The 26,658-nt window shown below is 40.1% G+C and overlaps 1 protein-coding gene across 2 annotated transcripts in view; it reads right to left on the bottom strand.

The window, feature by feature from the left end:
* Window positions 1-25,312, bottom strand: part of lrp1ab (low density lipoprotein receptor-related protein 1Ab) — a 94,318-nt gene extending 69,006 nt beyond the window's left edge. For both annotated transcript variants that reach the window (XM_036008230.1, XM_031283342.2), the window contains exons 1-2: window positions 24,724-25,312; window positions 12,794-12,934 (exon numbers count right to left, since the gene is read on the bottom strand). In XM_036008230.1, coding sequence (XP_035864123.1) covers window positions 12,794-12,934; window positions 24,724-24,796 — 214 coding nt within the window. In that variant the 5' untranslated portion in view covers window positions 24,797-25,312. The remainder of the gene's footprint in view (window positions 1-12,793; window positions 12,935-24,723) is intronic.
* Window positions 25,313-26,658: the final 1,346 nt, after the last annotated feature.

The following is a 26,658-nucleotide window of genomic DNA, read 5'->3' as shown; positions in this document are numbered from 1 at the left end:
TTCTGACTTATTCAAAAGACGGAGCTTTAAGAGTTCCTCTCTTTTTCTTTTAAAGGATACAATTTTTGTAATTGCTACACTGAAGTTGGCAGTTTGATAAATGCAAGTTATTTCAATTGATATTCTGTAATATTTCAATCTTTGTGTGCTAAAAAGGCACATAAGTTCCTGTAGATGGCAATACACACTCTTTTTTTTGCCAAATAAATGAAAAGCTTGTTGAAATCATCAATGTCTTCCCTCTTGCTGTATCAAAATCTCACCTAGCTTTCCTCAGAGATGGTCCCAATAATGTGCTTAAAGTCAAGTCAAATTCAGTTTGTGCATGATTACATGATACAACTATTTTTGTAATAATGTATCCTACATTGTGGATAATTAAGCTAAATATCATATGCTTAAGTAGATTTCTGGAGTGTTAAAGATTAAAAGAAAAAATAACAAGAACCGTACAGAACCGAAAACCATGACCCTAAAACTGTGATACGAACCGAACCGTGGGTTTTGTGAACCGTGCCACCCCTAGTATAATATGAGCACTTTAAAAGGAAAGTAAAAATACAGCTCTCTCGTATTCTTACAAGACATGCCCTTAAATGAATTGAAGTGTGGATGTGCAGGAAGACATATGAGGGAGAACATTTGCCTGCATGTCGGCATTCCCTGAAGAAAATCACAAGCATTCCCTCCAAGTCCTCTCTATCCATCCAATAGATTAGTAACCACACACAGATCATAAAATGTAACACGGTTAAAACAAGTACCTTAAAGTGACAAGAGCTTCCATAATGATCCTACCAAAGCAGCCTGTGTGGAAAATGTGCCACAATCGAACAAAGAATTAGCTTCTAATGCATCTGGCTTAGGGGAGAGGGGGAGCTCTGCCATTTGGGGGGATGCTACCATATTAGCAGCCCTCCTACAGCCTCAGCCTCTAAGCCAGCCTGATTTACATTCAATAAACTGCCTGGGGATTTCTACATAAACTGCAGTACCAAGATTAAACTGCAATGCACACTGGAAATGAAACAGCTGCCAAGGATGTATCATTTGTCAGTTTTCTCAGAGTATAAAAGACAAGTCATAGTGAAAGTCATCTGAATGGTACACACTGCACAAATTGGTGTCTTTGCAACTCTCCATACATGTAAGCATATTTGACAGAAAGTGATGTGTTGAGGATTGAGCAGACAGACAGATAAACTCATCAACTGACATAGTGTGGTACGCAATCCCAGGAACCAGGTGTCTACACACTGCAGCCACCAAAAGATGGAAGAGACAAGAACGCTACTTTCCATCACACACTCTCCTACCTTTCCCCTCACCAGGCAGCAGCAGAATACCTCTTTGGAAACAACTACCAGCAATACACAGCCAGAAAAGAATTGTTTGAGTTCCACAACACAGTAATACCTTGGCAGGAGCTGAATAGGGACCAGCAGCAGAACACTAAATAGAAAGGACAATATGGAGGATTAAATAACTTTGCAGGAGGGACAATGGAGATGAACCCTGTACTCCCTGCTACAGTTTGGGAAGTTGTTGGCAGTGTATTACAATAAGCAATAAGCTCCCCTCATACTGGCAGTAGCCATTTCCTGTGTCATCTGTCAGTGGAAGCAGAGCATTACTGTGCATATCTGAAGGAAAATAATACAGCAGAAGTTCTTCTGTCTTGTTTTTTTTCATATATACACACACACACACACACACACACACACACACACACACACACACACACACACACACACACACACACACACACACACACACACACACACACACACACACACACACACACACACACACACACTTATTCTGTAGGTTTTAGAGAAAGATGCAGCAACACTAATAATTTATTTTGAGCCAGAGGGAGCTTTGGAGAAATTCCATTCTGCTTTAGAGTACTTCATAGCATTGACTAATCTTTGGGACACAGTGACCAACTATCTTCTTTTAGCAACTAAATGTCTTGGATCTTTGGTCTGGTTTCCCCCAGATAAACTAAAGTGGCCTTTTAAACCAGATTATTTGAAATGGTTCTCTTAATGACTTAGAACAGCCCTAGATTTGGCATATTTCAATGAAAATTAACCACCATCTAGATAAGCACTTCATGACAGCATGAAACACACAGCTTGAAAAGGGAGACCATAGCCAGAAACCTTAGAAAAACACTGAGTTACGAACTGAGAAAATTTATTATTATTATTATTATTATTATTATTACAATAGCAGTCCTTATAGTGACTATATGTAACTTTTAAATGTTTCTGAAACTGTGTAATGTTCCTTCTGATGATCATAAATGACCAGTACCAGCAAATGAGACAGTGAAAAGAATTCTATTTTTTATATAGTTTTTATTAATGCTTCTGCCCGGGTCCGATTTTTCCCGCAAAGTCACAAAATGATTTTCGGCAGGTAGACGGCGCTACAGAGCACACATTCTCAAGGGTCACAGATTTCGGCTGAACACCAGAAAAGCCTGTGTTAATGTATCCAGCCAGGTAAAGGTTTCTTTATATAGGCCTAATTGTATTTTATTTTTATTTTAGAAGTTGTCTGTTCTTGGCTGACAGTGTTATGGCTGACACTGGGCAGGGCCATCACAGAAAAGAAAACAAAGAACAACTAAAAGCTAAAAGGGAAAGTGAAAGACAACGGGCAAAAGCAAGTCACACTCGGTCGGGCTTTCAACAAATGGAGACAATTACAGGATTGTAAATGATTCAAAACCGACCCCAAATTGGCCTATGTAATATGTCCATTTCATTCATAAAATAACTTTAGTTTGCGCGAGGTGGTTGTACGCCAGCAGCCTAGACTAAGTTACGTCCCCCATTTAGCGCAGACGTTTTATTCCTTTTAGCCCGTGTTTGTGTTGGCCTACTATTTTCTTTTCCCTTGTCCCCCTGTACCTGTGTAAAGCGTCATTGTGTTTCATGAAATGCGCTATATTAATCTAAGTTATTATTACGTTGGTTGCTACAACAATCTCTTATTGCTTTGGCTCATGACACAGTGACAGTGATACCCGGTTTAGCTTACGATACATCTAAAGTAGGCTAAGTTACTGTATGCAACACTTGAAATGCAACAACGCATCTGTAACATATTCTCTTATTGTAAATGAATGATTATCTATCTGAGCAAAACATTCATCGCAACTATATGACCTCCTAGACCATTACGACAGCAAGTGTGGTAAAAACACTACAGTTTTTGTCCAAAGGGGCCGCTGAAATCAACACAAACTGAAAGGTACACATAGCCACTTCAACAACAGTATGTTTGAAATGTACTTTTCAATGTGAATGGTGCAGTACTATATTTATTTGATTATATTCTAGAATTATAGAATTATTTGTTTTGTCATAATCACTTATGTTTATGGAATGAAATCTTTTTTCCCTGGCTCACCAATAAGGACAAACACAGGTGGTTATCTTGTTTAGTTGTCAACTCTTTAGTTAGGAAGCAACTAATCCAAAGGTAAGATCTGTTTCAGAAAGCAATTTTCAAAAACATCATAAACTATTTTAGACTAAGCCCTAGTTCTGGGTTAATTTATACCCTGTCTAGGAAATCAAAACTTAGTTTGTTTACAGTTAACACAGGCCACTTTATCTCAATCCTTAACTTGCATTAGAGCATCGAGCTTTCGGCTTCATTACTTCTCAATTCACATGCTTCTGTAGCATATCAATTATTTACTGGCACAACTATAATTAGGGCCCGGGCATCGACATCGTCGGGGGCGAAGGCCCTATTGAAATTCAAATGTTTTTTTCTTCTTTCTTCTTCTTCCTATTTTTCTGTCTTTGAACGTAGAAATTAGGTGCTTGGGCTACTCAAAAAGTTGTGAAAACTGGTACGCCTGTCTGACTTGGTGAAAATTGCAATCTGATATGGGTCTTGGCCTTGGCTGTGGCAAATGCGTTCATTAACGCCCCCTTGTTTAACTTTCATGTCGAGGTACTGTATGAAATTTGGTAGGCATATGTATCATATCCAGAATTACAAAAAAAGCCTCTTGGAGCCACTTTCTAACTAACTAAAAAGGCTGCCCTCATTCAGGTGGTCGGTCATCGCAAAGCCTATATCAAGGGACTGGTGTTGTTTCATGTTTAAATAGGCTGACAGATCTACTATCTCTATTTAAACAAAAGCACATTTCTAAAATGAAATGCTATGATTTACTCATCTGGACAAAGCAATTCATGCTTTTGTTATCACACTTAATCCAGAAAATTCCTATGCTCTTGCCTCGCCTTGAGTAAAAGTGCCTTCTTGCTCTCAACAACAAAATATGCAACTGGTAGGATTTGTATTTGAGCAAAAGATAAGATCTATGCCCCTGCAACTGACCTTTCCTACCACATTTGACTCTTTAAAACTTCTATAAAACATAGATGACGTTATAAAATGATAATCCTCTGTTAGGGGCCACAACATAGAAATGTGAAACCACTTCCTTTTTTTATTTGCAGGTACCTTTCTGAAACCATTTCCTTTCTCAGACAAAAAACATAATTATGGTACCACAAAGAAAAGTAAATACATGTGAATAAAGAATTTGGAAATATGGTGATGTTACATAGCAATAAGGATAACACAATCTGTAATGTTCCTTCGATTAAAATAGGTATTATTCACCCTAAAGTATCATTAACAGGTGCTATAGTATAGTATAGCTATAGAGTGGATGAATATAATTATCATATTTAAAAAAACTGAACATGTCACTTCACTGGGATAGCACATATTCTTCAGTGAGTTTGGCAGCCTTGGAGACAAAGCACTGCAAGTGAGAACAATGTAAGAAGCTTGGATAACAGACAAAGAAAAACAGGGAAAATTACAACCCTCACATCTATTAGAGGGCAGAGTGAAGATAATTACATTATTGCACTAAACTGTGATCAGCTAACAGTGTATATCATCACTGTGTCCTCAGGGATCTTAATCTGCTTAGTTTCTTATAAGAGTCATATACTGAAATGAGTGCTGGGATTTATCATGCTTAAAACATAAACTATGAGACATAATGCAGAACTTCTCTTCAGCTTTTTTGAAACTGTTATTGCAGCATGCACTCTTTGCAGTGAAATATGACTTTGTGCAAAGACAATATTACACATTTTCCCTAAGCACAGTGTAGATTTAGGTAATGCATCACTGCCTGTGTCACCTTCAAATCATTCCCCCAATACAGAGTGCAGTCATCCCTTGCTTGCGGCTCTGGGTTCCACTAACTTGTCTGACCGGCACTAGGCATCAGGGTTGTGATGTAAAAACATTCTCTCCCAGTGTGTGCTTCCCTCCAACACCTCAACCATTGGACCCCACCATCCCCCATCCCTCAGTTCCTGTAGTTATGCAATGACCTTAAATTTGGATCCCCTGTCGATCTTTTGTTCTTAGCATAAAAGCCTGCTTTTCTTCCTGCTCTTCGGGTTCCATGCCAGCCCCTGACTGACTCCCATAAAGTCTGCTGTCAGCTCAAATGAATATGTTGTGTAGGGTGACAGGCAGGCCTGCCCCTCTCTGGAATCACACTTAACGGCAGCATGCACAACAAGCACATGGCTATGACAAACCGTACTGAGGCAGCCAAAGCACACAGGACTTACAGTGTAGCACATAGTGCCCTCACTAGAAGAATACCTGATGTGCCAGTTTTTGTTTCAACACACTTACTATATTATATATATCCTTTATAATCAAAGTATGAATATGAATAACAATTACATATGACAACATAAGATAATAAATATAAATTGTTACAAGTGCATTATATTGTGAATTACAGTTTGTACTCCACTGTATCTAGTCTTTCGACAATAGAGCTGCAATTGAGATCCTGACGAGGATCATGTCAAAGTGATTCTCATCCAAAAATGGTGAATTATGTTACACAACTAGTTTGTAAAATTGCTTTGATCATTTTCAGGTTTTTGCCCTCCACTGAAACTTTTCATCCCATAAAAACCATCGTAATCAACTAACATTAAATTGATTCAACTGGATCCACAGTTAATATTTACAAACTGCAAATGTTTTACAGAAACCTTTCAAGCCTACAGGGGGTGAGTGACACTGAAAAGATAGAGCTTGGGTGGATTACACTGGATATCACTTGAAGCTGAATTCTTCCAGTAAAACAGCAAATACGGATCCATTAAATCTGTGTACCAGCTTGGTCAAAAAAATCCAGTAAATTTGTTGCCACAGAGTCAATGTCACTGTGCACAGCAATTTCCCTAAAGAAACATACAAAGAGACAGCTAGCAAAAACAAACCAACAAACGATCTGCAACCAGGGGAAAAAACTGTGAGGCAATTACACAAGAGGAAAGACTGGAGATGAGATATGAGGAACAAGGAACAGAGATGACTTGAATCTAGCTTCTCCGCCTGCTTTGACAGGCAGAGAGGAAGACAGTTGGGACACAGGAAAGAAAGAGGGAGAGAAGGAGACAGGGCGTGGAGGAGACAGCAGAGAAAGCCAAGTGGTGCCTGTGTGGCGTGAGAAAGCGCTGTGTTCTCTGTCTGTTGATAGGCCGGTGAAGCTGAGGAGGGCTCAGGGCCATGGACCAGAGGGATTTACAGGGCTTTGCTCCTTCCTCTGTGGAAGCAGTGTGTCAACCACTACAACTACAGACCCTCCTGCCCCTGCATGGTGCCCCCCCGTGAGTGCAGCTATGAAATGCCCCCCCCCCCCCCCCCACACACCTTTACTGTAAAATGAATTAGAGCTTTACAAAGCCATTTCCATTTTCCTCATCAGCCTAAATGCTAATCTGCTCATTTGCTTCTCTACAAACTAAAGGCTTCTCCTCTAGGATCATCCTTTCTCCCCGTTGCTCCATGTCTCCAATCCCATCCCACTGCCTCAGCAGTCGACTGTTACTAGTCGTCTTGGAGAGGCTGCTGAGGCGTGACAGTCAGATGGGCCGGACAAAGGACCAGGCTGGCGAGGGTCCAGAAGGGGGTTCGAGGGCAGGAGATGGACAGATAACCTTGTTGTGTGGCCCACGGACGCCTCAGGCAGCTGCACCGAGATGATAACTCAATCTTCCCATCAGACCTCCCTACCAGCTTGGGCCGAAGGCCATGGCATCCACTGGCATGGGCCAGAGTGTGAGGGCCAAGGGACATGGTATGGTTGTGTGTTGGGAGCTACTTTAACCACACTATCATGCCACTACGGTTACATCAGACAAACTCTTTGAAGGAGTTTCCAGTGTGTTAGTACAAATTGTCCTGTTGAAAGTAAAGTCAGGAAAATCACATGTCAGTCACATCAGAGTCCACATTTGGCTATTGTTACACTGCCTCTTCCGCCAAGGGTCCCTCAATTTCATTATGAAACTGCATTCCTAGGTATATCCCTTCAAAATGACTTTCAAGCATCAACAAGATATAACATATATGTGTGTACTACTTCTACTAGCCTATGGAGATGACTTTAATGACAGCTTGACAGTACGAGTTTAGGGAGTAGCTAGTCATTTGCAAGTGTTAACTACTTTGAGTAATCAGCTCATTTTCTCACACTGAATGAAAGTGGATAGTACTGTGTGGGAAAAGAAAGGCAGTGTATTTGCATGATTGAGATGCATTTCACCCCCTGCTTGGAAGTCCTCCTGTGGACATTTTTATACTAAATCGGGGGCTAAAAAGTCTAACAGAGAATTAGGCGCAGACAATAGCTGCATACGTTTTTTTGATGATGAAAGGGATTCCTTCATAGCAAGCACTTCTCATGATGGAGAAAGTGCTTACATGCTAGGGCTTATTTAAACATCTGTTCCCATTCGCTGGCTCAACCACAGTGAATGTGGTTCACGAAAGAATCATAATTGCATACAGACTTGGGATACAGACAGAGGGAGTCAGTGTTTTGTACAGCAACTGTTTCAACAGAGCTGTGAAATGAAAGTTGTGACACAGCACTTTTTAATTCTAGCATCATGAAACAATGGTTAGAACATTAAAGGCAGGGCTCTAGAGTGCGACCATGCGACCAAAATTTGTAAGGGTGCGACTAAGATTTTTCCTAGGTCGCACCGGTGCACCTAGCGTCCTCGCATCCGCTGCCTCTCCACGAACGAAGCAATGTCGTTTATATCGATATGGTTTAATGTTGCGTCACATGACCCATTCCTGACCCGCCAAAGCGCATTCGACCCGCGCTGGACCCATTCATAATGAGTCAGCCGTCACTCTGTGAGTAGCATATGTTTCAGTCCATCGCACTTCCCTCTCCCTCTGTTTTATTTTATTTTTTTAAAGATTTCGGCCTTTAAAGCTGAAGACATGAAAGGGGAGAGAGAGTGGGGAATGACATGCAGGAGAGGGCCGCAGGTCGGAGTCGAACCTCTATATATACCAACTGAGCTATCCGGGCATCTGTTATTGTTGTTGAAAACAAGTGAAGGACTCTTGCACCCGACGCAAATCTAAAATGGGTTGGTCTGAAGTAGCTACATTACTCATAGGTGTGGTTTGCGCGTAACGTGCAATAAACCAATCAGAGCGTTATCTCACATTCCCTTTAAAAGCAGGCGCGCTTGTTCCATGGCGGATTTGCAGGCGCATGCCCTTAATACATCCATGGGCGCACGCCAGGAACGGTTCACAGCCGAGAGACCGATGTTTGCTATTGATTTTTCTAAGATGGAAGATTTCACCAGAAGTCAGAACCATCTCCAAAACGTTTAACTGGTTATTGTTGTAAAATTACAACTCTCAGTCTCTCTGTAACTAAGCTGATAAATGAAGACCTAAAAATAAGTAAAATAATAAATAATAACTAAAAAGATTTTTGTTGTTGATACTTCCTGTTATGGATTAACATTTTTATTCCTAGACAAAAAGACCTTGTATGAAAAACACAAACACACAAACCCAACAAGATGGTTAATAAACACAGCACGCACACAAAAAAACACATACAAGAAGAAGCCTTAAAGGTCCCATGACATGGTGCTCTTTGGATGCTTTTATATAGACCTTAGTGGTCCCCTAATACTGTATCTGAAGTCTCTTTCCCGAAATTCAGCCTTGGTGCAGAATTACAGCCACTAGAGCCAGTCCCACAGTGAGCTTTCCTTAGTATGTGCCATTTCTGTGTCTGTAGCTATTGAGGAGGAGAGAGGGGGGGCAAGGTGGAGAGTGGGGGTGTGGCTTTGACCAACTGCCACTTTGCTCGTTTGAAAGCCATGATGTCTCTCTCTCATGGGTGGGCCAAATTCTCTGGGAGGGCAAAGCAGAGAAAGGGGAGGTAACCTTGCTCCTTATGACCTCATAAGGAGCAAGATTCCAGATCGGCCCATCTGAGCTTTCATTTTCTCAAAGGCAGAGCAGGATACCCAGGGCTCGGTTTACACCTATCGCCATTTCTAGCCACTGGGGGACCATAGGCAGGCTTGGGGAATGCATATTAATGTTAAAAAAACTCATAAAGTGAAAATGTCATGCCATGGGACCTTTAATCTAGGCTCATCAGTCCTAGCTTGACTTGTGTACACTGCTCAACTTCTGTGAGGGAAACCATGCATTGACATCCTGAACAACCCTCACCACTTTATCTCTGCTAGATAGATGCAAGATAAACATTTAACAACATGCCATAACTACCTATAATAGCATTAAAATGTATCCTGCACAGAGCCCCACTAAAGTATATACTACTGCCCTGAGGGAACATGTCAACCACTTCCTAAGCCCTTAGCCTGTTTGTAATTGAGGTGAAATGGCTTGCCTGACACCAATTGAAGCCATGCAGTGAGGGGGAGTCAGTGCAGTCCCTGGGAGAGGATGACAGGGTCACACCTGCAGACAGGGGCCTGTACAGGCAGATTGTTGATGGCTATCTGAGTGTGTACTACAGGCAATAAGAGGGAGGTACACACTGGGGGTCTGAGGACTCTGACGGCCCAACATCTGGCAACCAGCCCCCTGCTGATCCATTTATGATGACAGGTCATGCAGATCCATGTGCAAAAACATGCATCCATGCATGTACCTTCCCATCACTCACATCACAACCTCAGTACCCCTCCAATAAAAACGCCCATAGGCTAAAAGATGCTAACATGCAACATTGATCCTTGGCGTCAACCTCAACTAGAGCATGTCAACACCTCATGTGATGCAACGTTACAACCCCACTACTGTGGCAGAAGGCTGTCTTTAGCTCCTCAACATAATTACAGCCCAGATGAATGGTTTGGAAACGACAGGCAATTAGACCTCCAGACAGTATGATACTGAGGAGTGCACTTTCTTCTAGCATGGGTACCAGAGGTGTAGATCAAAGATCCCCACTAGACAAAAGCACACGCACAACACCCACCACTCTGGCAGCAAGTGAATTCATGATCATCGTAAACAAAACAGGTGGCATTTCCCAGAAACAAAACTGGTGCTTCAGTCAAATAAGCTATAGTCATTGTGTGCCATCACAACACTTGAGGATGAGTGGAATAATACAGGCAGATTCTTATTTTCACAATGCCCTTTTCAAATCATATACTAATCTATTTAAGAAACAAAGCTCCATGTCGGCCGCATGCACTGCCCTGCACTGTCAGTCTGATTTAAACGATGGCCAGACTGTGGGGCGATCCCACACCAAGATCGGAGTACAGCCACGCCGCCACAGGACAGAGAGGGGAAGAAAGGAAAGTGGAAGAAAATAAAAGGAAAATGCTTTTGCCTTGTGAAATCTCCATGAGTAATCTTTGTAAACCAAACCTGTAGTTAGTAATTAACTTGAACTGGAGATAATGTCGTAATTATAGTAGCATGCACCACTGTAATTCCCATCAACATTAACACACAGAACTAGACTGTGGTCAGGGGGCACGTTGGAACAAACGTCTAGAGAGCTGGGAATTTTCTGACTTTCATAAACTAAGTTTGAAGGAGAAAGCTTGACTGCTTTTGTTGACTTTGTGACTGATAAGGGAGCAATGGATGAACAGATGACACCTTGAGCTTTCAAAATAAAAAAAATTGCATCAACACAAAACTTCCCCAGTTGATCCAGATTTCAGTCCCCCACTCAGATGGCTCAATGTTTGGCTTGCCTTTATATCTATTTCTATAACAGATCAGTTAAGAGTAGCCTTGCTTACAGCATGCCAGGGTCAGATTGCCTCTTATGTTGCTTCCCAGTAGAGGAGAAACCAGGCTGATGACCTGCAAACTGTTTCATCCAATGAATGGAAAAGCCAAGATAAAAAGTAAAAGACTTTTTTATTCCTCTGAGTCAGAGCAGGATTTTAAATAACCTTCAGAGTCATACTCCTCCAAACATGCCTGCCTCCATCTATGCTGGCGCAGGGCGATTCACTCTGTAGCTTTATCTGCAGCGCTCCTTTCCAAACACTACTCACATTTAATGGATGGATCAACTAAACGACTACAGATAAAATCACAGTCTGACTGCCTTTCATTGTGATAACTTAAAAAGGCGCCTGTGCTTTTGACTGTGCTTGTTAGACTGCAAACACATAGCACTGTAGAGAGAAAAAGTGCATTTATTGCAGTAACGGATATTTATTATGACTGCATGAGAAACTCACACGAATAGAGCGTCTTAACTAAAAGTAAAGTGACAGGCAGAATAGCGAGTAATCGAGCAGAACATATCTTGATGTTCTGCTGAAACACCGCTCTTCATCTCTCCATGCAAAAGATGAATCACACCATTGACTGTGTCACCAAATTACATAAGTGCTATGGAAAATTCACTCAAGTGCTATGGAAAATTCACTGTGAATTATGTGGGTCACACTTGCATAAGATTGCATATGTTCTGTGTTTTCTGTGTTGTTTACAAAACTACAATTGATCATTTTCTTCTCATCTAAAAAAACCTTCAGCAATATATTTTTTTCTAAATTTACTGTACACTTTAAACATGAATAGTTAAGCTGTTAGCAGTAAATTCTCATCTGTGTGAGAGCACAGATAGTAGATGACAGAACTTTTACTGTTCAGCTTCACCTTTGTATTTTAGCTCTGAATCAGAAAATGACTCACCCTCAGCTATTTTACACATATTCAATCCCTAATCCTTTGTGTTAATTGTGTTTTTACCCACAATAACAAGTCCCTTAATACTGGGTGTCAGCTGCTTGTCTCTGCGTGCCAGACTATTGTGAGAATGCTTGTGGCATGAAAGATCCAGACAGTAAAATCACCATTAGCGCCTGCATAAAAACAGAAGGAAGGCTTTTACCAGGGAGAGTTTATGGATGGAATGGCAGGATGGAGAGCTTGACAGATGTGAGTGGCTGGGACAAGACTCTTAGGGACTGCACAGATCCCGCAAGAGTCCAGACAAGAGCAGACACATCCATGAACATTCAGACTAAACACGGCTGCATAATTAGAGCTATAATTCAGCAAAGCAGCCAGAGCACAGACTGTGAGCCTGTGTCCTTCGTAGAAAGGGCATAACCCAACCTCTTATTCAGGCCCAAATTAAACTGTCTGAACATTGTGCTGTTGTCTCTTTAAAGGCATTTAGAGGTAGTGAATTTGATGTTATGTAACTTCATGTGCAGCAACCACTTTGTGGTGACATGAGGTATGAAGTATTTTTTAAAAGGTTTGTTTGCAAAATAGCAATCTCATGAAAACAAAGCCGAGTAAAACCAGTTATAGTCCTGACTGCCCTGAATTAACAGCTTGGAGAAAACATGAGAGCAGAGGACACAAGCCGGGCGAGGGACAGTATTAGTAGCTACTTTCATGTAGGCATACTTACAGATATCTGGGGATTCGTCCGAGCCATCTGGACAGTCCTTCTCCCCATCGCAGCGCCAGCCTTTGGAGATACAGGTTACCTGGTCTTTACATACAAATTGCTTAGAGCTGCAGGTTTTGGGCTGGTCATCAGCTTTGGGGGCTGCAAAAAAAGGAGGAGAAAATTGATGTGTCATCAAAGCAACTGTGGCTGGAAATACTTTTCAATCACCAATACATTTAGAGTGAAATGCAATTCTCAGAACCCAATCTGAAAAAATACCTGCATTAAAGTGACTGTTTTTTTTAATGTGTTAATGTTTTCTAAGCACTTTTCATCTATTATCTCCTGTGCAGAATCTACATAGAATAAACAGCATAGATCTTAACTCAGCAGGGCAAAGCAACATGCAAGGGTCAACCCAAGTTTACAATGATGTTTTTGTATCAAAAGACCCACAGGCAAACTCTATTCAGGAAAAAAAAACTCCTCTACAAGTTTACAACCAACAGTGGTGCCTTTTAGTTCTGGGGTTTGTTTGTTGTTTCCTCTCTTCTTATGGACATCTCATTTCTTTTCCACTTTTTTAAATTTTTTATTACTCTTAGGGTGTTTTTCAACTTTTACCACAGAGGCTCTTTCATGTGTCACAGCAAAGACATAACTGGGCATTCAATCACTGCCTGACCCATGGGAAAGTGCAGAGCGCGGTAGTTCTGGGCAGTAAGTCAGCACAGATTGTTGAGGTGTACCACAGGCTAGCAGCACCACAGCAACGCTCATGACCCATCAGCAGTCTGACACCGCTGACATGCTTAAACTCAGCCACACTCAGAAAAACCCTCGTCAAACGGAGCTCTATGTCTGTCAAAACTGAATTAGTCACTTATTTAAAAATGTATCTTAAAAGGGCCAGTTCACCCCAAATTACAAAAAAACTAAACCAATTTTTTCACGTACCTCTTGTGTCTAGTCATGAAGATTTGGTGTTATTTGCCAAGGTTTAGACATATCTGTCTCTGAGAGCTCTGCCTCCACCCCAATACAATTGAGGTGGATCAAATTTCAATTGGGATGCTCATAACATTGGAAGTGTATATTTTCAAATCAAGTCCCTGTCACTGTTACAATCTACAGGACATGTCAATTTTTGTTATTTACCCTTTTTTCCTGTAGAACGTAGTTTCAGTAAAAACTGGTCACACTGAGGTCTTAGGATTACTCTGTGTGATGCGAACATTGTTTCTGGAAAGACACAGTCCTGTTGAATTTTTGGACGTAAGGGTTTAAATGCTTCAAGCACAATCAATGGAATTCCTTTTACTTATTGAAGTGGTGGCGGAAATTTCAGATGGATACCTCAAAAACTGGATTTAAAAAAAAATATTTGAATGGCTATATATATATATATATATATTTTTTTTATTTTTTATTTTGTCATTTAAGTGAATTGATCCCTTAAATGAAACATTTTAGGGCTGTATGCAGTAATGAAGAGAGTTTAGAGTACATGTTCAAGTTCATTAATGGCATAATCCTTCACTGAAATAGCCAAATTAAAATTGAAATGAAATGAAATTCTGAGCTAACATTCTCTGTCAGTAAGAAAGAATGAAAATAATTTGCCATGTATATACAGTAAGTAAAAGTAGTAAAAAGTAAAAGTAGTAAAAGTCTTCCTGTTATGCGAGTGGTCAGAAATGTTACACACAATAAAAAAAGAACACAAAGGCCATTTCAGGCAGGAGGTTGCTGTGACTGTACTGTTGTACTGTTAATGCTCTGGGACGGACAGCACTGAAGGTCTCATTGTTATTCTCTGCAGGGAATGAGCCCTCTCTCGCCCTGGATGACTTGCCTCCCTACGTACTTGGCAGGCAGAGAGGTGTTTGGGGTGGGCGCTGGGGTGGGGGGTGCACCGCAAGGGGGCTGGGATGTGACTGAAATCACAAGAGAGCATGAGGCTAATGTGTCATTGCAATCACGTTCCTTTTGACTTTCAGACTAAGGGGTTTAGACCTGGGCCTTTTTTTTTCATGTGACAATGAAGTGTACGTGTAAGCACTAAACACTGAGACTTCTGAGTGTCATGTTTTTGTAAATACAATTAGAAGCTGAAGGGTTGCAGGGATCAGATCACAGCTTACCTTACGTGAACAACACCTTGATATCTGAAGAGATTAAGGAAAAGAGAGAGCACCGCTGGGTTTTAAAATGCAGAGCGTTCGCTCTTCACACAATGACAGGGGCAAGGCTTACAAAACTAAATTCTAAAAAGTGATGCAATAGAATGAGATTTCAACTCGGCCATGAGACGCCATAATGCAGTCTGTATCAAATGTCGTAAGAATGTGACAGCATATACAATTCAAGATGAGAGTGAGACAGAGAGCTGTAAAAGAATGGATAGAGACCAGTGACTGAATCGGTTTGACGACATGCACACACCCAACCCCTCGATGAGGGAATGAGAGAGAGGCTAGGCATGGCCTGAAGCCAACTTGTTAGTTTTACTTCCTTTCAGATTACCAATGTCCTGGTACATTCTGTATGGTGGTAAATACACTGGATTTGCCTGGGCTTATATGTTGCCATTTAATCTGCCTAAACAACCAAACAAAAAGCCACACTGACTGAGCCCTGAGCTGAAATGAGTAAAAGCATTAAAACGTCTGACAGGCATTCACTCGATCTCTCTGGTCCCCCGTGTGAAGCAGCTGGGCTGAGCCAGTTGTTCTCTTGTGAGTGAGCATAAAACTGGAAATAAAACATTGTGGGTTCTAATTTTATCATCGCTTTACAAACCAGGATGAAATGACCGCAGAGGGGAGAACCTCTGAGCCTAATTGGAGGTTGTGGCAGAGGAGGGGTTAGAGACTGGGGGAAAGACTGGCAGCCTTCCCCCTCAGCAGTCCTCTTTCAAAGCCCACTGAAATATCTCAAACAGAGATGTGAATTGTTAATTCAGCCTGCAAAGTCACCTTTTTTCCAAAGTTATTGCCAAAACGCTAACAATTTTTGGATGGTCCAAATCAGGCCGGGATGTTAAACCATTTGAGTCCACTTTTACCTACAAAATGGAATAAAGAAGGCTTTTATTTATTCTCCTAGGATTGGCCCAACAGCAAACACCAATCCCATTGAATCAAGGTACATACTCCACTTACAGGAACTCCTATAAGCCCAGTGTGCTGCCTCCAACAGAGTCCCCTCCTGATAAAGCCATTCCAACTAAAGCATTTCCTGCCACAGCTGAAGGCAACTTGATCACACTGCCGTAACTAAATGGTCGGAAATCCCAGTGTATAACAGGTTGCTGTGACTGTACTGTTGTACTGTTAAACAAAAAAACAGGATTATCACACAAAAAATAATATTCTCACATTCTGTTGCTTATCAACATAGTAAAAAGTAAGATCAGAATGGCATACACTTGAAAAACTACTCCCTCCATATGAAGATAACCTGAGAAAAACAACCATCCTTTTATATATTTTTCTGTAGCCATTAGGGCAAAAATACATCTAATTAGAGACTCAGTTAGGGCAACTTTAGAAGCTCTACAGGAAACGGAGTATAGTTTCTGAAGAGAAATTACACAATGTACAAATATCTTCATTTGGCTGGTTTAAAAAACACAACAGCTGTCTTCCACAAAAACCAAAATGACCATCTCTGTCACTCTAATGTAGTTACAATATGTTGCACTGACAGTGTATTTCATTTAAAATATCTTTACGGGAAGAGTGATACAGCAAAGGCATTAAATATAAATGCTAAGAAAGTCCTTGAGGCAACTGTCAGCCCAAGAATGCCTGAAGGCCAGTACTAAAAGTAAAGCAGTAAAAATGTCTTGAGTATTTGTCCATTAGAACATGGGATTAGTATTTCTACTCAACTAAACATCTGATTCTCTACACATTAATGGTTTTAAATCCTTTTAGAAAGTAGAAAGTCAAGGACACTAAATTGGAATGTCTGTTGTCAAAATTAGGAATCAGACTGTAGTTGTATTTTCTTTCCTCATTAGATTATTATTGTCAAATCAAATCAAGAAATCACGTTGAACAAATTGCTGTTTTACTGGCCAAAAAGATTCATTAGAGGTTTTCCCCTAGTTATTAAGTGCTGAAATCAGTACACTTGCTCTTTTTAGATGCTCTGAGGGTAGAATAGAGGGCTATGTATTATTGTGTAAAAGCTAAATTAACATACAGGCTCCTCTACGGTGTTGTCACTAAAAGATACATTAAACAAAGGTTTTAATCCGGAGTTAACATACACACTATGATATAAATGCTATAAAGTTGCTTCCTAGTATGTGGATGCCCAGACTCCAGTTGGCTGACTTGGTTTAATTTTGAGCACACTGCCAGTTGTATGGAGCACACACTGTATTTCGTTATGCAGGGCCACTGGATATCTACGCTGTCTAAACACTGCACACTGAATTGCCCCTCAGCACTGTGCATGGCAAAAGCATTAAACATGAGCAATAGAGCCCCACTTTTGTAGAAACGACCCTCCTGAGTGCCTGATAAAAAGAATAAAGTCCTTTCAAGGCCATCTTTTCATTTGCAATAATACATTTAAGGTGTCGTTTTGCTTTTATGTAATCCCAAAAACTTTATTAAACAATCTCAAAAGGCCGAAAGCAACTCTGTGGGATGGAAGTGGACGGGTGGTGAGTAAATGATGTTGTGGCACCAATTCAGCAACCAAGTGATGGAGGCCTCCAGACACCATCACAAGCTGGGACACAACACTGACCCACTTTCCCCCTGCTCCAATCTGTCTCTCTCAATATGGCCATTCCTGCTCTATAAATCAACTCCAGATCCATGCAGCACATTCCAGCACCTTCTAATTGATTTCATGTGTGTAGCTTTGCCTCAAAAAAGACAACCTGTTACAGATGAGCAGCTAGATTCAAAGAAACCAAGCAGCTTTTCTTCTGAATTCACAGAAAATTCTTTGCTTCTCGTTGCTGCAAGAAATAGTTAGAGTGCAATGTGTAATAGAGGACTGACTTATTGCTGCACATTATTGAATATGTTCTATTTGGCTGTAATAATATATATTTTTTGCTTTAGCCACACATCACAGTGATGACCATCATCCTAATGCACACAGACTGAGCTGGAATTTTCACCAATAAATTGATATATGAAATGTACTTCTGTTTCACAAGCATGCCTCCAACACTGAGCAGAGGCATGCTTGTGAACAAAAGTAAATTTGTTACATCCTAGTATTCAACCAACCCAATCCCCTTGTGGATAATTTCCAGGCTGAGCAATAGAGCATGGATTCTATTAAATGCTGTTAAAAGATAACCGTACGAATGGGAATGGGAAATTACTTGAATGAATAAGTAAATAAATGGGACTCTGGGTACAATGGCAGCGACAAGAGAAAGTAGAAATAAAACCAGAACCGTTTCTCATCACCTCTCCCCTTCCTGGTCCTCCATTGTGGAACTCAGGTCTTCCAGTGTTTCAGGGAGTGAAAAAAGCAAACTGACTACAGTAAGTAATTAGACCCCTGCGGTCAAGTTTGAAGTGATTTATCTGTGCTCAGTTTAGCAGGATTTCAAAGCAAGAACCTATGCATTATAAATAACAATTAAAACCAAACCAAGGACCACAGGGAAGAGAATGAGGGCAGAGGGAAGCCGTTATTTTGAATGTTGTGCTCTATTAATTATTCACATGGAATCTTTTTTAACCAAAGTCCAAGCCTTTTAGATGTAAAATGTGGAATATTATGGTATAAGAGTGTAGAAAGAAGGGATAATAACTATATAATGTAAAGCCCTGCCCTGACCACTGCTGTTGCCACTGAATGAACTTCTTCAATGCCCACACTGTGCAGTGCCCATCCAGTGGAAACAACCACTTATCTTTGTGTCAAGCCAAGCCACAGCCAAGCACTTTAACCAGCTCACAGTGCACATTCAATGACCATAGGCTATTCAAGTTCTAATCCACAATAGCTATTTTCAAAGAGGTTGAACATGCATAAACAGCAGAAGACTGAGTTTGAGTTAGTGCCTACTCATGTGCCTGAGAGCCTCGTCGTTTTTGTCATTGCACAACAAAAGGGTGCAGCTTTGACCTCGGAAGTAACCTGATGAGGCTCTGCAGGACGTCACAGGCCAGAGCAGTAAAAGGCAACGCAGTAAAAGACATACACTGATTGAGTGTGATTGATGGGCATAAAGATAAATGTAAATAGGTCTCATGGTGCTTTCTACAGAGCTCTTCCACACCCGCCCTGTAGTCTCTGCATAGTACAGCACAGCTCTGTGCACCCATAGAGGAAAAGTCCAACCAGATTCAGCTGTTATGAAAACAGAATATGTGCGCCACGAAATGAAGGCTGGGACACATAAATTCACTGCAAGGCATTACTGCAACTGAGTTGACGGTCAATCCTGCATTGCCTCTGTCCTCTGAAGCTACCACGAAAAAAACATTTAGGCTACAGGAATAAGATACGGATATAGTATGTTATTAAACGAGGATTTACCTCAGCTGAAGGATGAAATGTTTCTGTGATTTAATGTAAGTCGATCTCTATGAATCACTCGTTAAACACATGACCTCTTTGTTCAGCCGAGAAATCCTGGAACTTGAATGTGTGATACAAAATCATCTTTACATGAAAGTTCCTTAGACATTCTGAAAATGCAGCATGCACTATAATGCCAGCACGAGTGAGTTAAATTACAAAGTATGATTGTCCTACAGAATACATCCAACTGGTTCCCGGTCAGTAGAGTTTTGAGGTGATAACAGAATCAGACATGGAAATACAAACTCAAAAGGTTTCAAACTGCTTTCATTTATAGTCTACAAACTAAAGTCAATGTAAATGTTGTGTTCAAATATAAGCAAAAGGTTTGAGAGAGTTCTAACAAGTGAAACTAGTGCTCATTAGATACGCCCATTGTGTCTCGCGAAGTGTTTTTCTGTGACACACATTAATATAGAGAACATGTACTTTTGGTAACATTGCTTATTGAGATGACAAACACTTTAGTGGGGAAAGATTTTACAATTGTTTGTTTACAGTTTTTGAGAACATAACTGGTCACCGATGTAACTGATAGTATAGGCATAATGGATTACAATGCAACAGAAGTGTAAGTATGTTAATGTGTGAACTGTCTGTTATTTTGAATAGTGTGACATTAAACATGCTATTTCATGAACATGCTTAATCTCTTCTTAAAATCTTTTAATGCTTTACTACGAGCCTTTGTTAATTATGGTATTAGGTAAGGTATTAATGATAAAATGTAATCTATTGTTTTTCTTGTAATGTACATTTCATGAGTTTAAGAGTTATTGTAGCTTAAATGTATGTTTTATTTATCTTCCAAGAGACTGAAAATGAAAAAGGAAGGTTAGCTACAGTAATTGAGATACAATCCATCAAACAGTAACATTTACCCGGTCCCTTACACAGAGGTACTATACTTTTTTTTTTTTTTTTTTTTTTTTTTTTAAATTGTGTCCATATTTTTCCGGCAACACAGACCGCATAAATGTTTCATGTACACCCAATGTACCAATACTGAGACATTTCTGTGACCCTGATGAAAGTAAACGGCTTTGACACATTGCAGCAGTCCATGAAATTGGACTCTTATCTCCATATATCAGATTCTCTCTTCTGACCACCAGGTGTGAAAGCAGCCATGGGTCTCTGTGATCAAACTGATTCTCCTGTCGAGCGCAAAGCCGGGGACATCGACAACATCTGAGGTGTACAAGAGCGTGACCTGGTAAAGCCAACAAGCCTACAAGAGCTGCAGCTAGAAGGGTCCAAAAACGGAAAATCAGGAGGGTCAGCATGATGCATCAGGTGAGGAGTTCACCACTAATGATGTCCAAGTAAAACAGGGATCACAAAGCCAGTATCTCACAGTTGTGCAAGGTGTTAGACAAACATTGCAACCCTTTGCAACATTTGAACAACTCTGTGTACTGTCTTTATGAAGTGCGACTTGTCCCTATCTAAAGATGTGTTGTGGTGTGTGTCCTGTTAAAATAAAATAAAAATGGCATCATCATATTGATAGAAAAGGAAATCAGGAATGCAAAGCAAGCCTGATTATGTCACCAACAACGACCCAATGAATCTTAACAGAGCTGCATTAACACACACCCACACACTCCCTATTTTGTTAAAGGCGCCGATCCGTTCCTTTTGGGGGGTCTTTGGAGCTAAAAAGGGTAAACAGTGATGTAGCTAGCAAAAAACACCAATTACAGTACATCCCTGCTATTCACAATCAACAAACACTCTCATCTGCAGTCTCACACCTTCAATATGTAGGGAACAACACTGAGGACATTTAGGTTAATCACGTTTTATCTACTAGTCACAGTTGATTACAATGCAGTGCAGGAAGTAGAGGGATAAAATGAAAAAGGGGATCTTTTCTGCAGCTACAGTAAAGAATCCCACCGTCTGCTATTATCATTTCCCAAATATTTTCACTGTAGGTCAATACCAAAATGCAAAACACCTGCACACAAGCTTTACATTAAATCTCACTCAGAAGCAAAAGAATGTGCTCAAAACGTGGGACACTTTGGCTGTATTTCAATTCACATATTTGCTTTTTTATCCAGTTTTTCTGTGAGAAGACTCTGAATGGCAGAACAACATTATGGGGATTATCTGTGTTACCTGATAAAAGTGCATCAACAGACAACCTCAGGTGTACATACTGTAGTTACAATAACCACTCCCCAGTGACCTCCACTTGGAAGAGCTGAAGAGAGCAATTTAAGTTCTATTAGCTGTTGAATTTGTATGAGGGATGCTGAATTTTTCCAGCAGATGTTTCCAGTGACAGTTCTAAGGAAAAGGTAAAGCCAGGTCCCATTAAAAAGGTCAGGTAAACAGAGTCTAGGCTCCGCAGGAATTCAACCTCTTTAGCCTCTGACCCACATTTATACTTTTCACCAAAGGAATTCTTCTGCTTCTAAAGGTTGTTGAGATCCTATATGTAAGCTCAGTATTCATAGAGTTATCCAACGTGAACGTCTTGGTGGTATAATTCCAAACAATAAGTAAAGGTGGAGGATTTCATTTAACATTTTGCTACATGAAATGCAGAATTTAATTCAAAACTACAAATAAATCAATATTGAAATGCAAATTTCTCAGCAAAATCTTAAAATGACATAGGTAAAATAATGAATGTATGTCAATTGAGCTGAAACGAAAGTTGATTGTTTAGTCCATAGTAGGCCTGGGCAATATGACGATATATATATATATATCGTCAAAACAATATCAAAATGTCTATTTAAAGCAAATATTAAAGCAACATTTAAGTCATTTGGATGACGTTTTATGTTCTGTTCCTTGCACGTTAGGTTCATTTTAATAAAATGAGAAGACACTCAGTACTTTTCATTTGACAATTATTTAATTTATACAGGAGAATAGAAAACTGGCTTCACCATGTGGTTATTTCACAATATAATAATAAAATAATAATTCATTACTGAGCTATGGAAAAGGGGTAGGATTACATAAGTGTATACTTCTTCCTACTCCTTTTGAGACATGTCTATGTTGGTTAATGTTTCTTATTGTTTTTGAATGTTTTGCTTATTTAACTTATTTGTACATTTCTTTGATGTTTTGTTTGGTTTATTTTTGATATGTCTGAAATAACTTTCTTCATTCATTCATTCTTCATTCATAATAGACTATTTATTGAATCACAAGAAAACATGCTATATCTATAGCTTCTCAAATGTTCAAATTTGATGCTGTACTTTGTGATGTTATCAGAAACTGAATATATTTGAGTTTTGGACAGGCAGCTAGACAAAACAAGCCATTTGAATATGTCACAACAATTAATCTGTTACCTGCTAAAAGGATCTGCAGATTAAATCAATAATGAAAATATTTGTTAGCTGCGTCCCAAATTTAAACAATAAATTAACAGCAAGCATCCATGCAACAATGTGTGGTCTAGAGTAAATAAATAAATCTAAATCAAATTGTGTTCACCTTTCCTCATATTGCTGAATATAATCATGGCTCATCAGCACTGAACTGGATTTTGTCAGTCTGACACCTTTAAGTGCCACAATAATAAACTCTAATCAACCTTCCCCTCACTATTCCTTTCCCATTCTTAAATTCATGCTGTAATGATCCAGACAAATCCAGTCCAAGTAGCTGGCCTTAGGGCTTGTAACCATGATTCACTTGACCACTTCTACCCTTTTGGACCAACACTGTTCCAATGGGAGGCTGATAAATCAACTGTTACTAATGATGTAACACACATACATCACTTCCATTCCCTGACTCCCTGTGATGTAACTAAGTGTCAGTTTCAGAGAGCATCCAAGACTTCAAGATTCTTGAAGTTTTTTCGCTTCATCTGCCCTCACCACCCAGCTCTTCAGATGGCCCCTCCCCCCTTGCAATCACATCTAAATTGGATTAATGGTGTCCCTGTGTCCAGATGTTACATACTGATGGAGGAAGTGGGAGGAGCTTGCCCACTCCTGTAACTTCAGCTATGGCATTCACTCTGAACAGCTTCCATCAAAATCTAATGAAAATTATATAAGATCTCCCAACACAGAGATGGGAAGGAGCTATTTTCAAAAAAGACATTAACAGTACCTTATTTTGCATCAGTGGCAAAATTACTTTCCTTTGTGCTTTAAAGTAAACATGGGCTAACAGAGTAAAATAAAAGTGTCAGATTAATATTACAAATATGTATTCAAAGACAATGCTGTCAGGTCTGAGCTGGAGGGGACAGAGGACGTACTGGATTTTTCACTGTTTGACATCCACAATATAGGCTATTATGAATGACTTACAAAAGACTTCAGAATATCACAATACATAGCCTCAATGTAGCATGTCCTTTTTGGGTAAACCTAATTCATAATACTTTTTATGTACTGCAAAGTTACATATTGAATGGCAAGGTTTATCTGTTGAAAAAAATACAGATACATGTGCTATTTTGCAATTTCAGGGTTTCCTTTAGGTGCTCAAGAAAAAAAGCAGCCTGATCGCTCAACAGGTCTGCAATGCATTGTCACAAGAGCAATGGTGTATTTAATATCTCATTACTATCAGGGATTCGGGAGTTTTAAGGAGCTCCCGGGACGTAACAGGAGAACTATTTATTTCACTGGCTGTCACTAACAAGTTGTGATTTCCAGGCAGCTATTGACGTGACACGTCGGGACAAGCCGCGCCATTATGATTACACCTTTACAACTGTTGTTTTCATATGCGAAGAGTAACTAAAAACAAACACGAAAGCTGATCTGACCGATAGCTCACAGGTTTGATATGATACTTAAGCCTGATGCTTTTTAAAAAAAAAAATAATAAAAAAAAAACAGCACGTTTGGTTTGAATGGTAGCAATCAGCTGTAGTCATATAGCTTACATGAGGAATTGTATTTTCATTAGGAAAGAAACTGAGAGAAGATATAGTCATTTTGTCGCAGTCAATCAGAAATTATGTCGTTTTGTGTAAATGGCTCATTCTTGCAAGTGTTGCTTTTTAGCCTACCTGCCGGATATTCCAACAGTGAATAACCTCACTGTCTGCCATCCTTGCAGGCAGGCCCATTCTGTCTGCTCAGACAGGAGCACAGCTAAAAAAAAACGCAGACGGGTTATACGCCAAAAAAAAATCAATGCGCTGCTTATTAGTGCGGTACTTTCTCTGATTTAAGTCTTTCCTAATTATTGATAATTTCCTCTGAGAAGACTGCTGTGGGCACACTGTTATTGTGAAGGCAACATATTTGCGGTGTTGGCTCCAACTCTGGTGAACATAGGCCTGTGCACAGATGCTTTGCAGGAAAAAAAAAAAAGAAGTGCTCATGCTTTCTCGAGTATCACAATGCAAGATAACACAACAGGCTTCTTACCTACGGTTGCACCGTTAGGAGATATGATCTCCAAGCAGAGTATAAATCCCAAGTAGAACAACCTCATCGCCATATCCTGAGCAATGCTCGCTGGCACTGCTGTTAGAAAGGAATAGAGGAAAAGTTGGCTGAATTTCTAAAACCTAACAACCCGATCAACCACCTCATCCGAACCCCTTCAATAGTCCGGGTGCGATTGTCCGTTCAGTTGCACCCTCAGCACGGCGGCGTTCAGACGGGCTTCAGCAAAAAAGGAGACTTGCTACAGCCCGGCGAGGCTATAGACAATGCAGCAGCTCAGTCATGTATATTTCTAATTGATTATTCGCATTCAAACATGATGCACTGTGTAACCTCGGTCTCTCAGTGCTTGCTGGGGTCTCTGTTTCACCACACCATGCCACCACAATTGTTCACACGTCCAGAAGCGCTGCAGCAGCCGCCCGGCTCCGGTAAGCTCATTCCGTGCCAAACTAAAAAGAAAAATTAAAAAGTAAAAGCGTTTTTCCCCTCGGAGCGCTAATACCTCTCCGTGCTTGTGGTTGCATGAGTGGATGGTGAATCTCAAGCTCCAGCACTGTGGACGAGCCCGTGACGTAAGCTCGACGCCTCAAAAAATGGGATAACTAAACGGCGAGCACCGTCTGCGCATGCCCTAACACACCCCCTTTTCTCCTATTTCATGCGCTTTTCGTCAACCGTGGAGGTGGGAGGGAGAGGCGACGCTGCCTGCAACTGGCGCGCTGGGATCAGCCATGTTGGCTCAATATTTCTACAGAATCCTGATTTTTGTTTCTCCTAACAAAATGAAATGATGATGAGTAACGATACTGCAAAGTCAGTTAAATAGCCTACCTGTGAAACACTAACATGCTGCGTACATAGTTCTTGAACATTATGTCTGCTTTTAGGTATTTTTCCATTAACAGTTATTTCATAAAGGTTCAGCTGGTTAATGCAAGAAATATAGGCCTACAAATCTTTCAACCAAGCAAACAGTATTCCGACTTATTTAGCTTTGCTTTCAATAGTAGCTAATGTTGAGGAATCAAAAATATCACTTTCAAATTATATTTGTATAGAAATTGCTATTTAACAGAGGCCGACAATAAATTATTGTCATTAAATCAGAATCAGCTTTATTGGCCAGGTTTGCTCAAACAAACAAGGAATTTGACTCCGGTTAATCTTTTGTTTGTAAAATGTTGTAATCTCATTGGCTTTGTTTTCTCTTATGCTCACACATTCAGAGTTGCACCTAGTTCACAAGCCAAGAGAGCAAAGCACAAAGTGAGACAGTCCAATGAGAGGTGTGTGTGTGTGTAGACCCTTCAACCTCTGCATTATTCACTAAATCATGCCCCCTAGTGGTTAATGAAAATGAGAAATTGACATGATTGCTAAATGAAACAGATATGGCTACATGTTGAATGAGCATGTCCAATAGAACAATATTTTCCCAGCTTTAGGTAAAGGTAATATTCAAAAACCGAATATGTCATTGTACTGTATCTTTTGTAATTGCTTGGTTGCCAAAGCTTGGGACAACAAAGACCTACATCAATCTAGAGTATATCCCACATTCTATTTTTGAGTATGAAAAAAAGAACCATATGGGATAATCAGTGTGTAATCTCTCTTAAATTATGTGATTGAGTAGCCTCCATAGACTGTATAAAATAGGTAGACCCATAAACAATTTAAACCTGCAGGGGGCACTGAATACTTACATTACAGAGAGACATGGACAGTGCAACCCATTTCGCTAACATAACAAAAACAATAAAACAATGTAATGCAATATTTGGTCAATATTACATGGCATGCCCTCTGAGGAAGCTCTGATCAGAGAGTCAACTGGTTATAAAGAGAACATGAGAGGATCTTTGCCTCCGCCACAGCCGTTCTGTAACTGAAATGCTCATAAATGACTTT

Source organism: Sander lucioperca, chromosome 12 (genome assembly GCF_008315115.2).
Source record: "Sander lucioperca isolate FBNREF2018 chromosome 12, SLUC_FBN_1.2, whole genome shotgun sequence".
NCBI lineage: Eukaryota > Metazoa > Chordata > Actinopteri > Perciformes > Percidae > Sander > Sander lucioperca.
Note: the sequence above shows the minus strand (reverse complement) of the source record. Positions and strands in the feature narration are given on the sequence as shown.